The sequence below is a fragment of the Ostrinia nubilalis genome, chromosome 9, assembly GCF_963855985.1.
Source record: "Ostrinia nubilalis chromosome 9, ilOstNubi1.1, whole genome shotgun sequence".
Taxonomy (NCBI): Eukaryota; Metazoa; Arthropoda; class Insecta; order Lepidoptera; family Crambidae; genus Ostrinia; species Ostrinia nubilalis.
This window is the reverse complement of record NC_087096.1, coordinates 10,790,565-10,808,139: the sequence shown is the minus strand read 5'-3', so window position 1 is coordinate 10,808,139 and position 17,575 is coordinate 10,790,565. Positions and strand designations below refer to the sequence as shown.

Genomic DNA, 17,575 nt, shown 5'->3' with positions numbered 1-17,575 from the left:
ATTATGAAAAAATATTTTATTTAAATACAATGATATATTTATTCATTATCATTAATAAATCATTATCTACTAACTAAACAGTCATAATTTTAATATTACAAGTAACTTAATAGATAAAAGGCACTCATCCATGTTATAAATATAAATTTCTAAACCAGGTATTTCATATTATATACATTTTACCAACATACACAGTAAATTAATCTTACATAATATAAAATGTTGAATAATATTATATAGTGGAATATTCAGTCATAAATAGCATTTTACAAAACGAGTTTCTACTTTCTGAATTTATTGCAACTTGAATGTGATTTATTTACATATTAAATTATTAATGTTATGAGATTAATAAGGCACCAACATCATGAGCATTCACCTCTTTCGAAAGCTTTATTTATGCATTAATCCCATCGTTTTCCTTACATACATACATAAAATGTTAACATCAGCATTCTTAGATTTTGTACTGAACATGTTAATATTAACTATAAAAATACTAATACATACAATATGTTCGGTTTTGTACATCTCACACAATAGTGCCGCATTGTAAAATATAACTAACACAGATTGATATCTAGGTTACATATAAATATCGCTAGCTGTAACAGTTGAGAAAAACATGAAAAAGGAAGCCCAGCAAATACAAAATAGACCATATGCTATTCACTGGAGAATCGCACAGAATTATTTATGTAATAAATTCTTATAAATTCAAGATATTCCTTAAAGTCTATGAAATGTATGTATACCATTATTGAGCATGGTGTGCTATCAAATTGTTAGTCATGCATGTACGTGTATGTGTTCGTTTTCGATATAAATGTGCATTCAAATATTAAGTGCAACCAACACCTAACCACAAACTGAGTTACGCGAAAATAAAATAACAAAAATTTGTGTACGACTAATGAACACAAATTGATTTAAAAAGTCATGCCTTATTCGATTTAAAATAGTTCAAGGCTACCGATATAATTTTCTAACGAGTAAATAGTATTCATGTGGTCTGTTAAATATTACTTATGTCATGTTTTTTTACAATTTTGTATCAGTCTCATTATACATATTAATAACACTCAGCAAATAGAGTAGCGCGGTGTCAAATTTTGTCTTCTGAACACTTGTAATTAAGCAGTTTGATTCAAAAATATCATCTGCAAACGTAATCAAGAACGCAGATGTAAATAAAATAATATGTTAACAGACTACCTGCCCGTACTGAACGATAAAAGCATAAAAGAAAGATACCTGTACAATTTTACGTCGAAAGTACACTACGACTGTCGTTTCGGGTCGGTCGGAGTGAAAGAGACATTTATTTCTATCGCCCGAAACGACGCGAACACAACCGAGAAGCGTGGGCAGTGAAGCCATCACTCGACCGCAAAGCCGGCGGTTTCGAGCACGGCCTGCTTGAGTTTATCGTGGAGGCGTTCCTTGGTCGGGTAGGGTGGTAGGTCGAGGCGGTTGAAGCATGTGTGCGCCTTGGGCAGCGAGTCGGGCGACGCGTCGGCGACGAGGTGCAGCGTGAACAGGCGCGGCGCGGCGGCGCCCGTGGAGCCTTGCAGCGCGCGGAAGCCGGCCAGCGGCACGCGCCGCGACCCCGTCACGAACTGGAGTAGGCGTGCTCGCATCTCTGCGTCGAACTCCTCCACCACCTTTTAAAAAAAGAAGTATTAATACTAGCTATCCCAGTGAAATCCATACCGCCCATTAGATGATGAATGACGTGCAGCTGAAACTGCAGCGATATGGCACGTAGCTAAAGCCTGGTCCGTGAGCACGTAGAATCCCGTCCAATGACCCCAAGCTACCCATCCTTATCGCTCGCGCGTAATTATATTGCTGTCGCGACTGTGCGACGCGCGCCCGCAGTGAGTGTGCGAGCGACAAGGATGGGCAGCTTGGGGTCATTGGACGGGATTCTACGTGCTCACGGACCAGGCTTTAGTCGCTGCGCTTTCAGCTGCACGTAGCTCGTTGATGTCGTCGTCGTGATGATTGTCGTCTTGAGTGGCGACCGCGGCCCGGAAGACGTATTGTAGGCAGGTCTTCCCATAAAGTGAATATACCTAGCGGAATAGAGCAACAAAGAACTGAGCGAGCGAGATGTCACTAGCAGCTGTTGCTGCGACAGTGTTCTGCGTTATGCCGTCGCCGTCACATTAAACGGAACCGTTTTTTTTTTTCAACTATATGATAGTTCGTTAGCACTCATTGGCACGCTGAAAATATGAGCTGAGATATTTTTAGATTTTACGTGATTGAAATGGTGGATTTTTATGAGAAATAATGCTAAAGAAACGTGGTGACTGGTTCAGTGATTGATTATTGGTACAAAACAGTGAAATAATTCTGACCACTGATTCACAAATGACATTCAGTGTCATTCAAAATCGGTTTCGTTTGACAGCTCGTGGTTGTTTCTTTATTTCGAAGGAATAATAACTTTATGGGTTTTCCGCTAGGTGAACCGGTGATCTGGTGAAGGTCGCGTGAAGTAACCTGGTTGGATGCGGGCAAGGCGGGACCCTTTGTTGTAACAATACACTTATCATTACCTCCCAGAACCAGCCCACGAGCGGCGCATCCGGCGCCACATGCTTGAGGCGCGTATGACGTCTCCAGTCGGCCGGGTCAAGGTCGGAGCGGCCGGCCAGCAGCGGCTGCAGATCGCGCGGCGACAGCGGTCGCAGCAGCTGCGGCGGTATAATGTCGGTGAGCCCGCGCTGTAAGGCCAGCCACTGGCGTTCAGCGCCGCGCGTGAAGCGGTGCGCGACGTACAGACGCACGTATTCGCGCTTGTTCTGGTCCGTCACCGGCTCCGCGGCGCCGCCCGGTCGGAGCTCCACGCTGCGCACGGCGCCGAAGGAAGAGCACTCGACTGAGAAGGTCGTGTCGATCACGCCCGCGATGCTGTTTTCGCTATAACAGGAACAAATACTCGTTTTACCACTAAAATGCGAATGATAGGAATAAATTAATAAACTAGGTCCGTGTTTCTGGACAAAAACAAACTCGTTTATCAGCTTAACATAGCGTCCAGGATGCAAAATTCTACCTCCTCATTAGCGGCCAAAACTTCTACATAATGACGTAGTAGCCTCCTAACGAGCAGCCAAAACTTCTACATAATGACGTAGTAGCCTCTTCATGAGCAGACAAAACTTCTACATAATCACGTAGTAGCCTCCTCATGAGCAGCCATCATCACATTTTTGTTTTGTTGCAATATCGAGCTTATCACAACCATACAAGACACTATATCACTCACAGCATCCAAGACAGCGAGCGGTGCAGCTCGGGGTCGACCTCGCGAATTTCGCAACTGAGCAGCTGCTTGTAGAAGGGCGCCGTAAAGACCAAGTCCAGCACTTATTACAACTACTTAAGACACAATATCGCTTGACGATCGCACTCACAGCATCCAGGACAGCGAGCGGTGCAGCTCGGGGTCGACCTCGCGGATGTCTGTAGTCTGTATCAGCTGCTTGTAGAAGGGCGCCGTGAAGACCAAGTCCAGCATCTATTACAACTACTCAAGACACAATATCGCTTGACGGTCGCACTCACAGCATCCAGGACAGCGAGCGGTGCAGCTCGGGGTCGACCTCGCGGATGTCTGTAGTCTGTATCAGCTGCTTGTAGAAGGGCGCCGTGAAGACCAAGTCCAGCACCTATTACAACTACTCAAGACACAATATCGCTTGACGATCGCACTCACAGCATCCAGGACAGCGAGCGGTGCAGCTCGGGGTCGACCTCGCGGATGTCTGTAGTCTGTATCAGCTGCTTGTAGAAGGGCGCCGTGAAGACCAAGTCCAGCACCTATTACAACTACTCAAGACACAATATCGCTTGACGATCGCACTCACAGCATCCAGGACAGCGAGCGGTGCAGCTCGGGGTCGACCTCGCGAATTTCGCAACTGAGCAGCTGCTTGTAGAAGGGCGCCGTGAAGGCCAAGTCCAGCACCTATTACAACTACTCAAGACACAATATCGCTTGACGATCACACTCACCGCCGATGGGGCAGCAAGGTTCTGGAGTGGAGGCCTCGTACCGGAGAGTGCAGCGTAGGACGTCCACCCACAAGGTGGACCGACGACCTCATAAAGGTAGCGGGAAGTCGCTGGATGCAGGCCGCCACCAACCGGTCATTGTGGAAATCATTGGGGGAGGCCTATGTTCAGCAGTGGACGTCCTATGGCTGAAAAATATGATGACACACTCACAGCATCCAGGACAGCGAGCGGTGCAGCTCGGGGTCGACCTCGCGGATGTCTGTAGTCTGTATCAGTTGCTTGTAGAAGGGCGCCGTGAAGGCCGCGCCCAGTACACGCTCGCTCCTATTTCAACTACTCAAGACACAATATCGCTTGACGGTCGCACTCACAGCATCCAGGACAGCGAGCGGTGCAGCTCGGGGTCGACCTCGCGAATGTCCCGCAGCGTGATGGCGCGGCCGAGCAGCTGCTTGTAGAAGGGCGCCGTGAAGGCCGCACCCAGTACACGCTCGCTCCTATTACAACTACTCAAGACACAATATCGCTTGACGGTCGCACTCACAGCATCCAGGACAGCGAGCGGTGCAGCTCGGGGTCGACCTCGCGAATGTCGCAGTCGAGCAGCTGCTTGTAAACGGGCGCCGTGAAGCCCGCGCTCGCACTTATTACAAGTACTCAAGACACAATATCGCTTGACGGTCGCACTCACAGCATCCAGGACAGCGAGCGGTGCAGCTCGGGGTCGACCTCGCGGATGTCTCGCAGCGTGATGGCGCGGCCGAGCAGCTGCTTGTAGAAGGGCGCCGTGAAGGCCGCGTCGAGTTGGTGCCCGTGGAATAGTGCCACGCCCAGGATGCGTCCCGCGAAGTGGAAGTATGATAGATGTTCCGGGTTCACCTGGGAATAAGTAAAGATAAGTATACATCTGTTAGCGTTACTCTAAGATAGTGCTAGTGGAGTGAGGCTATAAGAAATTTTCCGAAAGCTACGACTGACGCAGTGCCACTCTGGGGCTACGCCCCCTTAATCTTGCCCCGCCCCTTTTAGCAGAACTTTATCTAACGTATGTATTTAGATATGCTTAATCTCTTACCCCTGAATCAGCGTTAATCTGCAGCGCATATCTGTCATCTCCAGCGTTGGCGTACTGGAACAGCCCGTACTGCGGGTTGAACAGTTCCCTGCCCAGCAGATGGAGCCACTCGCGCGCCACGCCCCCTTCGTCACGCCCCTTCTCGCCACGCAACTAAATCTAACTAAATGTGACTAGGCAGAAATGTGACTTATCTCTTACCCCAGAATCAACGTTGATCTGCAGTGCGTATCTGTCATCGCCAGCGTTGGCGTCCTGGAACAGCCCGTACTGCGGGTTGAACAGCTCCCTGCCCAGCAGATGGATCCACTCGCAGGCCCCGCCCCCTTGGTCTCGCCCCGCCCCTTTTTGCACAACTTTCTCTAGCCTGTCTACTAGGTCGAAAATGCTTTAGCTCTTACCCCAGAATCGGCATTGATATGCAGCGCGTATCTGTCATCGCCAGCGTTGGCGTACTGGAACAGCCCGTACTGCGGGTTGAACAGTTCCCTGCCCAGCAGATAGAGCCACTCGCGCGCCACGCCCCTCTTCGCCGCGGAACTTCTGACGTCACTACAAGCTAGAGACGTGATTTATGTCTTACCCCTGAATCAGCGTTGATCTGCAGCGCGTATCTGTCATCGCCAGCGTTGGCGTACTGGAACAGCCCGTACTGCGGGTTGAACAGTTCCCTGCCCAGCAGATGGAGCCACTCGCGCGCCACGCCGCCGTAGTCGAGCCCCTCCTCGCCGCGGAACTTATCTGACGTCACTACAAGCTAGAGACGTGACTTATGTCTTACCCCAGAATCGGCATTGATCTGCAGCGCGTATCTGTCATCGCCAGCGTTGGCGTACTGGAACAGCCCGTACTGCGGGTTGAACAGTTCCCTGCCCAGCAGATGGAGCCACTCGCGCGCCACGCCGCCGTAGTCGAGCCCCAGCCCTTTTTGCACAAATATCTTTACCGTGTCTACCAGGTAGAAAATGCTTTAGCTCTTACCCCTGAATCGGCATTGATCTGCAGCGCGTATCTGTCATCGCCAGCGTTGGCGTACTGGAACAGCCCGTACTGCGGGTTGAACAGTTCCCTGCCCAGCAGATGGAGCCACTCGCGCGCCACGCCCCTCTTCGCCGCGGAACTTCTGACGTCACTACAAGCTAGAGACGTGATTTATGTCTTACCCCTGAATCAGCGTTGATCTGCAGCGCGTATCTGTCATCGCCAGCGTTGGCGTACTGGAACAGCCCGTACTGCAGGTTGAACAGTTCCCTGCCCAGCAGATGGAGCCACTCACGGGCCACGCTCCTTTAATCTCGCCCTGCCCCTTTTTGCACAACTTTCTCTAGCCTGTCTACTAGGTAGAAAATGCTTTAGCTCTTACCCCAGAATCAGCATTGATCTGCAGCGCGTATCTGTCATCGCCAGCGTTGGCGTACTGGAACAGCCCGTACTGCGGGTTGAACAGTTCCCTGCCCAGCAGATGGAGCCACTCGCGCGCCACGCCGCCGTAGTCGAGCCCCTCCTCGCCGCGGAACTTGACCAGCAGTCGCTTGCGGAGCTCCTTGCCGCGGAGCTTCATCACGAGCCGGTACGATTCTTCGAGAACTTCGTTGCGTGACACCTGGAAATTCGAATTGTTTTGAACTTGAAAGTTACGCGTAAAAAACGGAGGAAAATTGATGACCCTACAGAATAATAATATGGTTATTTTTGTCGCATTTTGTTTGCCCGTCCAAAAAAAAATTGGATCGATTGTATAGAGACCAGCAGGGTTCCGGTTAAGTTTGGAATTTTGCCATCCTTTAAATGAAAAACGAAATGCCATCATAAACAACGGTGTTGGATGGCCCCGAAACTACGTAAATAACGTTTCGAAGAGCCCTGCTGACCAGACTACGGGATTGGGGTTGACCAAAAACTTTGCTTGTTGAAAGCTATCAAAGAAGTGACTGGCAATCGAGTGAGAAAGTTAAAAAACAAGTGACTGACGAACATAAGAGTAAGTCAAAAATAAATGAGTGGAGATGTTCAGGCAGTTCGCTGACCTTTATCCTGCATTAGCCGGCCGGCTAACAAACAAACGACTGTCGATCTTCACTGTCACTGACCTCTATCCTGCAGTGTCCGGTCTGCGAATGCAGCAATAACAGCTAGGAGCGAAGCACGCGCGCCTTGGCAGCCAGGTCGCGCTTGTAATCAACTTGTATGGGAAATTGGTGACTGAAATCTATTACAGACCTTTCTCGAGGAAAGCTAACAAAAATAAACTGGCAACCTAAAGGAAAAAGTTAAAAAACAAACGACTAAAGCCTGGTCCGTGAGCACGTACAATTTTGTCCAATGACCCCTAGCTACACATCCTTATCGCTCGCGCGTAATTATGTTGCTAGCGCGCTCGCACACTCACTGCGGGTGCCAGTCGCACAGTCGCGACAGCAATATAATTACGCGCGAGTGATAAGGATGGGTAGCTAGGGGTCATTGGACAAAATTCTACATGATCACGGACCAGGCTTTAACAATCTTCAGGGTCACTGACCTCTATCCTGCAGTGGCCGGTCTGCGGCTGCAGCACGAGCAGCTCGGAGCGCAGCACACGCGCCTTGGCGGCCAGGTCGCGCTTGTAATCAACTTGTATGGGAAATTGGTGACTGAAATCTATCACAGACCTTTCTCGAGGGAAGCTAACAAAAATAGACTGGCAACCTAAAGAAAAAAGTTAAAAAACAAACGACTGTCGATCTTCACTGTCACTGACCTCTATCCTGCAGTGGCCGGTCTGCGGCTGTAACACGAGCAGCTCGGAGCGCAGCACGCGCGCCTTGGCGGCCAGGTCGCGCTTGTAATCAACTTGTATGGGAAATTGGTGACTGAAATCTATCACAGACCTTTCTAGAGGAAAGTTAACAAAAATAGACTGGCAACCTAAAGGAAAAAGTTAAAAAACAAACGACTATTGCTGTCACGACTGTGCGACGGGCGCCCGCAGTGAGTGTGCGAGCGCGAGCGATAAGGATGGGTAGCTTGGGGTCATTGGACAAAATTCTACATGATCACGGACCAGGCTTTATCAATGTTCAGGGTCACTGACCTCTATCCTGCAGTGTCCGGTCTGCGGCTGCAGCACGAGCAGCTCGGAGTGCAGCACGCGCGCCTTGGAGGCCAGGTCGCGCTTGTAATCAACTTATATGGGAAATTGGTGACTTAAATCTATCACAGACCTTCCTCGAGGAAAGCTAACAAAAATAGACTGGCAACCTAAAGGAAAAAGTTAAAAAACAATCGACTATCAATCTTCAGGGTCACTGACCTCTATCCTACAGTGGCCGGTCTGCGGCTGTAACACGAGCAGCTCGGAGCGCAGCACGCGCTTGTAATCATCTTGTATGGGAAATTGGTGACTGAAATCTATCACAGACCTTTCTCGAGGAAAGCTAACAAAAATAGACTGGCAACCTAAAGGAAAAAGTTAAAAAACAAACGACTATAGTCTGGTCTGTGAGCACGTAGAATTTTGTCCAATGACCCCTAGCTACCCATCCTTATCGCTCGCGCTCACGGACCGGGCTTTATTAATCTTCAGGGTCACTGACCTCTATCCTGCAGTGTCCGGTCTGCGGCTGCAGCACGAGCAGCTCGGAGCGCAGCACGCGCGCCTTGGCGGCCAGGTCGCGCTTGTAATCAACTTATATGGGAAATTGGTGACTTAAATCTATCACAGACCTTCCTCGAGGAAAGCTAACAAAAATAGACTGGCAACCTAAAGGAAAAAGTTAAAAAACAAACGACTATAGTCTGGTCTGTGAGCACGTAGAATTTTGTCCAATGACCCCTAGCTACCCTTCCTTATCGCTCGCGCTCACGGACCGGGCTTTATCAATCTTCAGGGTCACTGACCTCTATCCTGCAGTGTCCGGTCTGCGGCTGCAGCACGAGCAGCTCGGAGCGCAGCACGCGCGCCTTGGCGGCCAGGTCGCGCTTGTAATCAACTTGTATGGGAAATTGGTGACTGAAATCTATCACAGACCTTTCTCGAGGAAAGCTAACAAAAATAGACTGGCAACCTAAAGGAAAAAGTTAAAAAACAAACGACTATAGTCTGGTCTGTGAGCACGTAGAGTTTTGTCCAATGACCCCTAGCTACCCTTCCTTATCGCTCGCGCTCACGGACCGGGCTTTATCAATCTTCAGGGTCACTGACCTCTATCCTGCAGTGTCCGGTCTGCGGCTGCAGCACGAGCAGCTCGGAGCGCAGCACGCGCGCCTTGGCGGCCAGGTCGCGCTTGTACTTGGGCAGCGCGTCGTCCGCCGGCTCGCTGCTGGCCGGCGCGGCCGCGGGCACCGGTGGTGGCGACGCGGCGGGCGGCGCCGGGTCGGGCGGCGGCTGCAAGAAGAATAACGGTTTAATTAGCCAGTTATACACCATTAATTAATAATAATCTAAGAAAAAAAAACATTCTGGCTCTGATTACAGAGTTAGTTCGATTGGCAGTAAAATTCAAGAGCCAGCTGAGGGGCGAGTGACGTATCTCGCAACCCAGCGCCGGCGGCGCAGTAGCGCAGCCATGATGAAATCTTATCGATTATTTTAGACAAAATGACTTCGATAACTCCAGCCGCCGAGACAGCGCAAGACTGTAAACTGCACAGTGCGGGTGTTGTAGCTCACGAGGTGTGGCAAAGGGGGCGTGGCGCAACTACCATTCCGACGGCTGCGGCCCGCTGGCGTCACAGTGACGCAGGCACTGCGATTGGGACCTTTATCACACTGTTCATAAGACTAACCAGTCGCAGAGACAGCGCGAGGCGCGGGTCAGTGAACTGCGTGGTGCGGTTGTTGTGGGCCACGAAGTAGGGCCGGCCGGAGGGCGCGTGGCGCATCTCCCAGCCCGGCGGCGGCGCAGTGGCGCAGGTGCTGCGATTGTGGTCCTTATCACACCGTAATAAGACTCACCAGTCGCAGAGATAGCGCGAGACGCGGATCAGTGAACTGCGTGGTGCGGTTGTTGTGGTCCACGAAATAGGGCCGGCCGGAGGGCGCGTGGCGCATCTCCCAGCCCGGCGGCGGCGCAGTGGCGCAGGTGCTGCGATTGTGGTCCTTATCACACCGTAATAAGACTCACCAGTCGCAGAGACAGCGCGAGGCGCGGGTCAGTGAACTGCGTGGTGCGGTTGTTGTGGTCCACGAAGTAGGGCCGGCCGGAGGGAGCGTGGCGCATCTCCCAGCCCGGCAGCGGCGCAGTGACGCAGGTGGTGCGATTGTGATCCTTATCACACTGTTCATAAGACTCACCAGTCGCAGAGACAGCGCGAGGCGCGGGTCAGTGAACTGCGTGGTGCGGTTGTTGTGGTCCACGAAGTAAGGCCGGCCGGAGGGTGCGTGGCGCATCTCCCAGCCTGGCGGCAACGCAAGTATTGCGATTGTGGTCCTTATCACACCGTAATAAGACTCACCAGTCGCAGAGACAGCGCGAGGCGCGGGTCAGTGAACTGTGTGGTGCGGTTGTTGTGGTCCACGAAGTAGGGCCGGCCGGAGGGCGCGTGGCGCATCTCCCAGCCCGGCGGCGGCGCAGTGGCGCAGGTGTTGCGATTGTGATCCTTATCACACTGTACATAAGACTCACCAGTCGCAGAGACAGCGCGAGGCGCGGGTCAGTGAACTGCGTGGTGCGGTTGTTGTGGTCCACGAAGTAGGGCCGGCCGGAGGGCGCATGGCGCATCTCCCAGCCCGGCGGCAGCGCAAGTGTTGCGATTATGATCCTTATCACACCGCACATAAGACTCACCAGTCGCAGAGACAGCGCGAGACGCGGGTCAGTGAACTGCGTGGTGCGGTTGTTGTGGTCCACGAAGTAGGGCCGGCCGGAGGGCGCGTGGCGCATCTCCCAGCCCGGCGGCAGAGGGCCGGCGGCGGCGGCGCAGTGACGTAAATGTTGTGGAACGCGTGGGTCGTGCCAAGTTGATGCGCCCGTCACGCGGTTGTAGAAGTATACTTGGCCTTGTGCGGTCGTGCGCATTTCTGGAATAAGGGAAAGCCCAACTTTATACACAAGCAATTTATGTAAACGACTCACCAACAGTTTTAGGAATACAATTATTATCGGCAGGTAATTTTGGCGGTTGTGCGACGCAGTTCAGAGACACCGATTACTGAGCGGTTTCTAGGTTGTTACATTCATCAGCGTTGAGATAGTTACCACGAGTTTAGGGTTTGACCAATGAGAACTGTCAGCAAATCCTCAGTGGCGTCGGCGGAGATAACAAACGTAACATCCGGGCATGCCCCGTTGCAATGTAAATAATATAATATGAAAGAAAGTATCTTATCTATAAAAACTAAACGATTGATTGTAATATTGTGAAGGGATCGAGAATTTGAATATTATTGAAACAAAACCATTTGCATTCTTTGTTTTCAGTATTGAAGTCATTAGACAAGTCTGTCCATAATTATATGCAAACTTGAGATTAGGCGGAAATGTCGTTTCAATGACAAGTAATGTACAGAATTACGATTATTTTGAATCATCAATATTCAATCGCCAAAATAAACTCAAGGCTGTCTGATAGAATCTTTGTTTACACAGATATTTTTACTGACCTGATTTTGTAAATGTAATCTTATCAATAACAGTACTATAAGGAATTAGTTTTAATGTATTCCAAAACCTCACTATGATACTATCGATTGATGAAAGTGAAGATACAACGGATTTATTTTGAAACTAGCTTTCCGCCCGCGGCTTCGCCCGCGTGGAATTTTGTCTGTCACAGAAAAACTTTATCGCGCGCGTCCCTGTTTCAAAAACCGGGATAAAAACTATCCTATGTTCTTTCCCGGGACTCAAACTATCTCTATGCCAAATTTCATCAAAATCGGTTGCGAGGTTTAAGCGGGAAAGCGTAACAGACAGACAGACAGACAGACAGACAGACAGACAGAGTTACTTTCGCATTTATAATATTAGTTGGGATATCATGTTTGATACAAGATTAAATTTGTATTGTGATTGAATATAATTTATTGTAAGGCGTGGTTAAACAGGTTATTGCTTATTTGATTTACATCAATTATTATTTTGGAAGTAATTTGATGATTTTGAAAGTCAAACCAAATCTTAAACACAATAAAACTAAAAACAGAGCAGATCATGTCGTAAGGCATAAAATATGTGACAAGTTTCCATTTGATAAAGGAGGCAAGCATTTGTACAGGAGTCTCATTGAATGCCATAGGTTCGTCTTTTGTACAGTCAACACATCAAGCTCAAGACTGTAGCATCATAACAATTTGTAATAGCTGCTATTTTGGGTCAAAAATTTAAAGTCTTCTTATGCACTGTCGATTGAACCTTATTCTTTGAGCTATAAAGTGTTAAATACATAAATAATAAACAGTTACCATAGCCGGGAGGCAGATCGGTGGCCGCTACGGAGGTGGTAGGCGCCGGGGCGTTGGTGGGACTCCCCGGGTCCGCCGTGTTCACTTGCCGCGAACGCACCGCCGTCTGGGGTTGCGGCTCCGGTCTGCGGGGAATACCGGCTTTGTTAGTCTACTGGTTATAGCAATAACGTAAATCAAAATTTAAGTATACGTAATTCAGTCAGTAGGTGACAAATTAAAGGGTTTAATTAGAGACGAGTTTTCCTTTATAACATTAATTAGTAATAATGAAATAGGTAGAGTTATTTGAACTATATCGGGGTTTGATAACAATAAATATATGTAATAGAAATACATATAACACGCACCACATTAAAATTGCCTACATTCCTGTTTTTAATTGGACTCAATAAGGTGACCTTTTCAAATACCAATAGTTATCACTGAAATACAATTTCATCATCATCTCAGCCATAGGACGTCCACTGCTGATCATAGGCCTCCCCCAAACAATTTGGCTAATCAGAATCATATAAAATGTCGGCCCAAATGCTAGTTTACTTGTTCAAATTAAAAACTAAATTTAATTTGAGATCTTCTAATCAATTTCATTATTGGTCTACAAACAGTAGAACATTCCCCAAGTGTGCCCAAGTCTACCTCAACTGAACTTTCCTGAGTAGGTTTTTATTGCCAACTATGCTGATCTCTAGCTATTGATTCCAGTTGAACAGGAGTTGCAGAGACAAAGACATTGCCCAGTAACAAAACCTCGCATCTTCACTCACCTTAACGATATGGAAGTGGAGACATTGACATCGGTGTCCGACACAGGTGACGAGGGTGACGCAGGTGACAGGGTGGTGGCAGGCGACGCAACTCCGGGGGGCGAAGGTGACGAGGGCGGTGACGTAGGCGACGGAGACCCAGGACTTGCTGCCTCTAGCGCCGGCCGCTCCCATTGCGTACGGCGGAGCGCGTGGTTTACGTAGTATGGCCTAGAAATAATTAAGGTGTTTTAACGCTCACCAGTAGATGTCATTCATTAAAAAAAACATAAAATTAAAGAGCATATTTATACGTCCCAACCCAATAACTGCTTCGTGACTATAATGCCATATTAAATATTTTATGGGCCAGTACTGAAAAGTAACAGCGCCAGAAATTCTGTCTCTAATTCTATTGTATGATACACTGTAGTATTATTTTCAGTGGCTAAGACGGTGGCACCTACTGGTAAGTGCCAAAGGGATAGGAGGACTTGCACTCACTAGGATGACACCACTGCCTGTAAAGTAAAGTCAGTTCATTCGCTAGTGTTCCCAACTAGTGAGCACTAATAGGGATATATTAATTTAGCGGATTGCATATGCTACCATCAGTCGTAGCACTAATTCTTGACGACTGATGGCAGACAGCGTCGTCACTCGCAAGAGAGGACCATATAGCCTGTTGGCATACAAAGTGCATTAGATATGCTTGTATGCTTTCGTATCGTATGTGCCATAACTAATGTAGACAAAACGACTGAAAAGCAGAACTTCGAAGTTTTCAGTTTTTGTTGTCATAATATTCTTCTAACTAAATACTATTTACATATTTTCCCAAAGGCCCCAGAAAGGGGTTTTTTCCTAGTAGATCATACAATGCCTCATTGTCATCATTGATGTCATACATGATTAATCAAATACATTTTATTATCCTGCATCCTGCTGATGTTGATTGTGGTATGTAGGGAAAGTTTGACAAAAAATACAAGGGAAAACCAATTACTAACACATAATAAACTAGTATGTCTAAGCTATTACCAATGATATTTAATTAAGTTTTCTGAATAACAGTCACTAAATTAATTAACAAATAAAATTACTGATATCTAATATCAATTTGCCAAAGAAAACAGGAAAGTCCATATTAGTTAACATAAAAAAGTGTGTTCATTAGGTACATAATATTTACCCACCATTATCAACATTCACATCTGAATGAATTCAAGTGAAAGGCTCACTTAGTTTGCAGAGTCAAATAGTTAATTGTTTTGTTTGTTTACTTCCTTTTATGTAACAATTCTCAAATAATTAGTGTCAACTTTTCAAATGGCTTTGTCAAAATCTATTTAAACTTTATTTACAGTATTATATCAATCAATATCTGATTGGCAAATAGAATTTTTTCCATAATCATCATCATTTCAACCATAGGATGTCCACTGGGAACATAGGCCTCCCCCAATGACTTCCACATCTTCACACTTCCAAGGTGAATCGACAATCTGATAAAGGTACCAACCGCTACCAACCGTGCGATTTTTGCAATACTACAACTAATAAACTAAGATTTTTCTACTCTGATAATGTAAGTAACTTACTAAGTACTTAGTATTACCTGCCACTTGCAGTGAACCGCTCTTCCCAATGCGGCGGCAGCGGCGTCTGATTTGCATTGGTGTTGACGGGCGGGTCACGCGGCGACCTCACGTCTCCCGCGGGCCCCACCACGGCGAGGGGAGATCCCTCGCCCGCGGCGGAAGCCGGCTCCCCTCGCGCGCCGTCGCGGGACAGCAAGGACACTATGACCTGGCCGCGGACACCGCACGTCTCGCCAGACCCGTCCTCGCACAGCTCCAAACATTGATCTGGGTGTAAGAAATCGGACTATGAAACAAAAGCACATCAGATTGTTAAAATATAACTTTAAACTTAGCTTGATGTGCTGTCCATAGACATTTGGTATTTCATATTTTTTTACAATAAAAGCTTGAGTGATAATTTTTTATTATTATTTGAAACAATAAACACTTTCCTGGATTTAGAACGAAAATTTTTGTGGCATATTAATTATTCAACTGTTGTAAAAAATAATAATAAATCATCTTTAATCAGGTCAGAAATGTAGAATTGGTAACAAAAACTCTATTCTCTGCCCTATGGCAACTGAAAATACTATAATTTCTGAAAGTAAATGTTGCATGATTGAAGACAATAAATGCCAATCGGGCAATGTGAAATCAGGTAATAGTGGTGTGCAAAGAAATTGAATTTCAAGTAGAAATTATGATAGTTATAAATTCATCATGCTCCTTTTTTTTCTAAACTTTAATATGCATTAGTGTATGTATTGATAAAGTTATTAACATTACAAAAAATAATATTTAGAAAGTTACATTTATGGAAAACAAGATAGTATTATGAACAGACTTTCTCGTAATATGTCACTATGCTATCATTTAATAAACAAAGGCTTGAAAATACCTAAACGAGTGTTTTTTTTCTGTTGTTTTGATTGGTGTTTACTTACATCCCGTGTCTTTCAATTTGTGCACTGTAGAAGGTTGTATTCGAACACATCCTAAGAATCCGGATCCTTGTCTTTTATGCACTTTTCGTTGATTCCAAACACTAAAAGAAAACATTTATAAAACACAACATAAAACATCTGTTTCCAATGGAACATTAACATGATAGAGAGCATTATTACTCAGAATAACAAAACTAGCATTAGTCTTTTGTCAGTCAGTCCATGGCAGTTCTGACTACAGTTGATACAAACCACAGGACAGAAGAAGTCAATCTTTCATTAAATGTTAATAGTATTTAATATTTTGTGGGTATACCTGATCGTAATACCATCTCCTTTAGTGAGATATAAATCGTAATGTGTATTCCATTTTGGATCAAGTGTAGCTTTCACAGCATTTGTTGAATACACTTGTCCACTACCATCCACTGATATTTTGGCGAAAGGATCTGGCAAACCTGGAAAGTAAGCCTAATTTTAACACATATCTCAAACAAAATTTTGTAAACAGAACATGTGATAATAGTCTAAATAAATCAGTTTGAAAACTAGTTCTTTTAAAAGTATTGCTGTAAGAGATACAATTACCATTTATATAAGATTGAAGAATAATTGGGAATGTGCTACAATACAACTTGCAAGTGAAAAATTCTAGACGAAAAAACCTTGAACATATTTCAGGAGTAAAACAACAAAGAAATGAAAATGGACTTACGAAAAAGATCCCTTCGGACCAAGTTTCTTGCACACAGAACTAAAAAGAAAGGATAAAGTGCATTTTAATAACATGGAATGTGTAAATTGTGAAAAGCAAAATATTCACATAATTCCAGGAAGACTTCAGGAAGATTTACTCACTTGTGAGTCGAACTTTTTGTGCTCCATATTTGCGATTCGACACAGGAGTCGACATTATAATATATTTTTCATCGAAACATCACAGAAACCTTTTAATTTCATTAAAATGTACATTCCTACTGCGCAAACTTCAGATTCAGACCACCATCTTTATTTTCTTTCTCTTTCATTCATTCATTCATAACTAACCACAGACAAAATGTACTCATCACTCATTCATTCAAAATAAAAGATATAGTTCCAAAATACTGGACTGTCCTGTCGATGACATTGACAGTGGGGCGCCACCGTCAATACCGGATCGCTGGTTCAGATTTTTGCCATGTTGGAAACCATATAGTTGAACGATGGTAGCGCCCCCCTGTCATTGAGTTTGGCGGGACAGTTCAGCGTGGGTCATCTATATTACAAAACAAAGATGGAGTGGGCTTAGGACTTGTATGTGTATTATGAATGATTTAATACGATCTATTACGAGTATAATACGTTCGCAATACGACATTTGCAAATTCCTTCAACGTTTTCGTTGAAGAATTTTGTATCTTTTGGCGGTGCTTATAAAAGACCATCTTGTTACAAAATAGTTTTGTTCAGGCTAAAAACGGAAAAGATCTTGTCGGACTGCTATAGGTGTACCAGAATCTCATGGCAAACAAAAATATTGGAAAAGTGTGTTTTTCATATGGCCATTGTCAATGGCTTTATTGTCACCTGTCAAAGTAAATCAAGAGATCTGTCAGCTATGTATTACTTTTCTCTATGTCTGTCAGCCGTTGCAGAAATTTTGTAATCTCTTCATGCCTATTTGTTATTTTTGTGAAAAAGACGAAAAAACTCAAGCAAGTCGTATTGTTTTCAAAGTGTATTGTAAAATAAGCCATAATTCAAAGTCAATCTTTGATTTTAAAGCGCGTCGTTGAGTTGACAGTAAGTTGGAGTGAAATGTT

The 17,575-nt window shown here is 46.0% G+C and overlaps 1 protein-coding gene across 1 annotated transcript; it reads right to left on the bottom strand.

The window, feature by feature from the left end:
- Positions 1 to 56: 56 nt before the first annotated feature.
- Positions 57 to 16,791, bottom strand: LOC135074619 (E3 ubiquitin-protein ligase SMURF2). The gene is made up of 13 exons (XM_063968979.1): positions 16,629 to 16,791; positions 16,486 to 16,524; positions 16,087 to 16,228; positions 15,771 to 15,871; positions 14,859 to 15,108; positions 13,262 to 13,471; positions 12,492 to 12,616; positions 10,876 to 11,108; positions 9,291 to 9,473; positions 6,471 to 6,710; positions 4,724 to 4,911; positions 2,568 to 2,931; positions 57 to 1,664 (listed from the first exon to the last, which is right to left on the bottom strand). The coding sequence occupies exons 1-13, from the start codon at positions 16,681 to 16,683 to the stop codon at positions 1,380 to 1,382; spliced, it is 2,415 nt and encodes an 804-aa protein (XP_063825049.1). The 5' UTR covers positions 16,684 to 16,791; the 3' UTR covers positions 57 to 1,379.
- Between the last annotated feature and the right edge of the window lie 784 nt (positions 16,792 to 17,575).

Coding starts and splice junctions, on each gene's coding strand:
- LOC135074619 (XM_063968979.1), bottom strand. CDS start 16,683: ATGTCGACTCCTGTGTCGAATCGCAAATATGGAGCACAAAAAGTTCGA. Junction 15,109..15,770: donor CAAATTGAAAGACACGGGAT/GTAAGTAAACAC, acceptor TCTTACACCCAG/ATCAATGTTTGGAGCTGTGC. Junction 2,932..4,723: donor CGCTCGCTGTCCTGGATGCT/GTGAGTGCGACC, acceptor TTCCTGTTATAG/CGAAAACAGCATCGCGGGCG.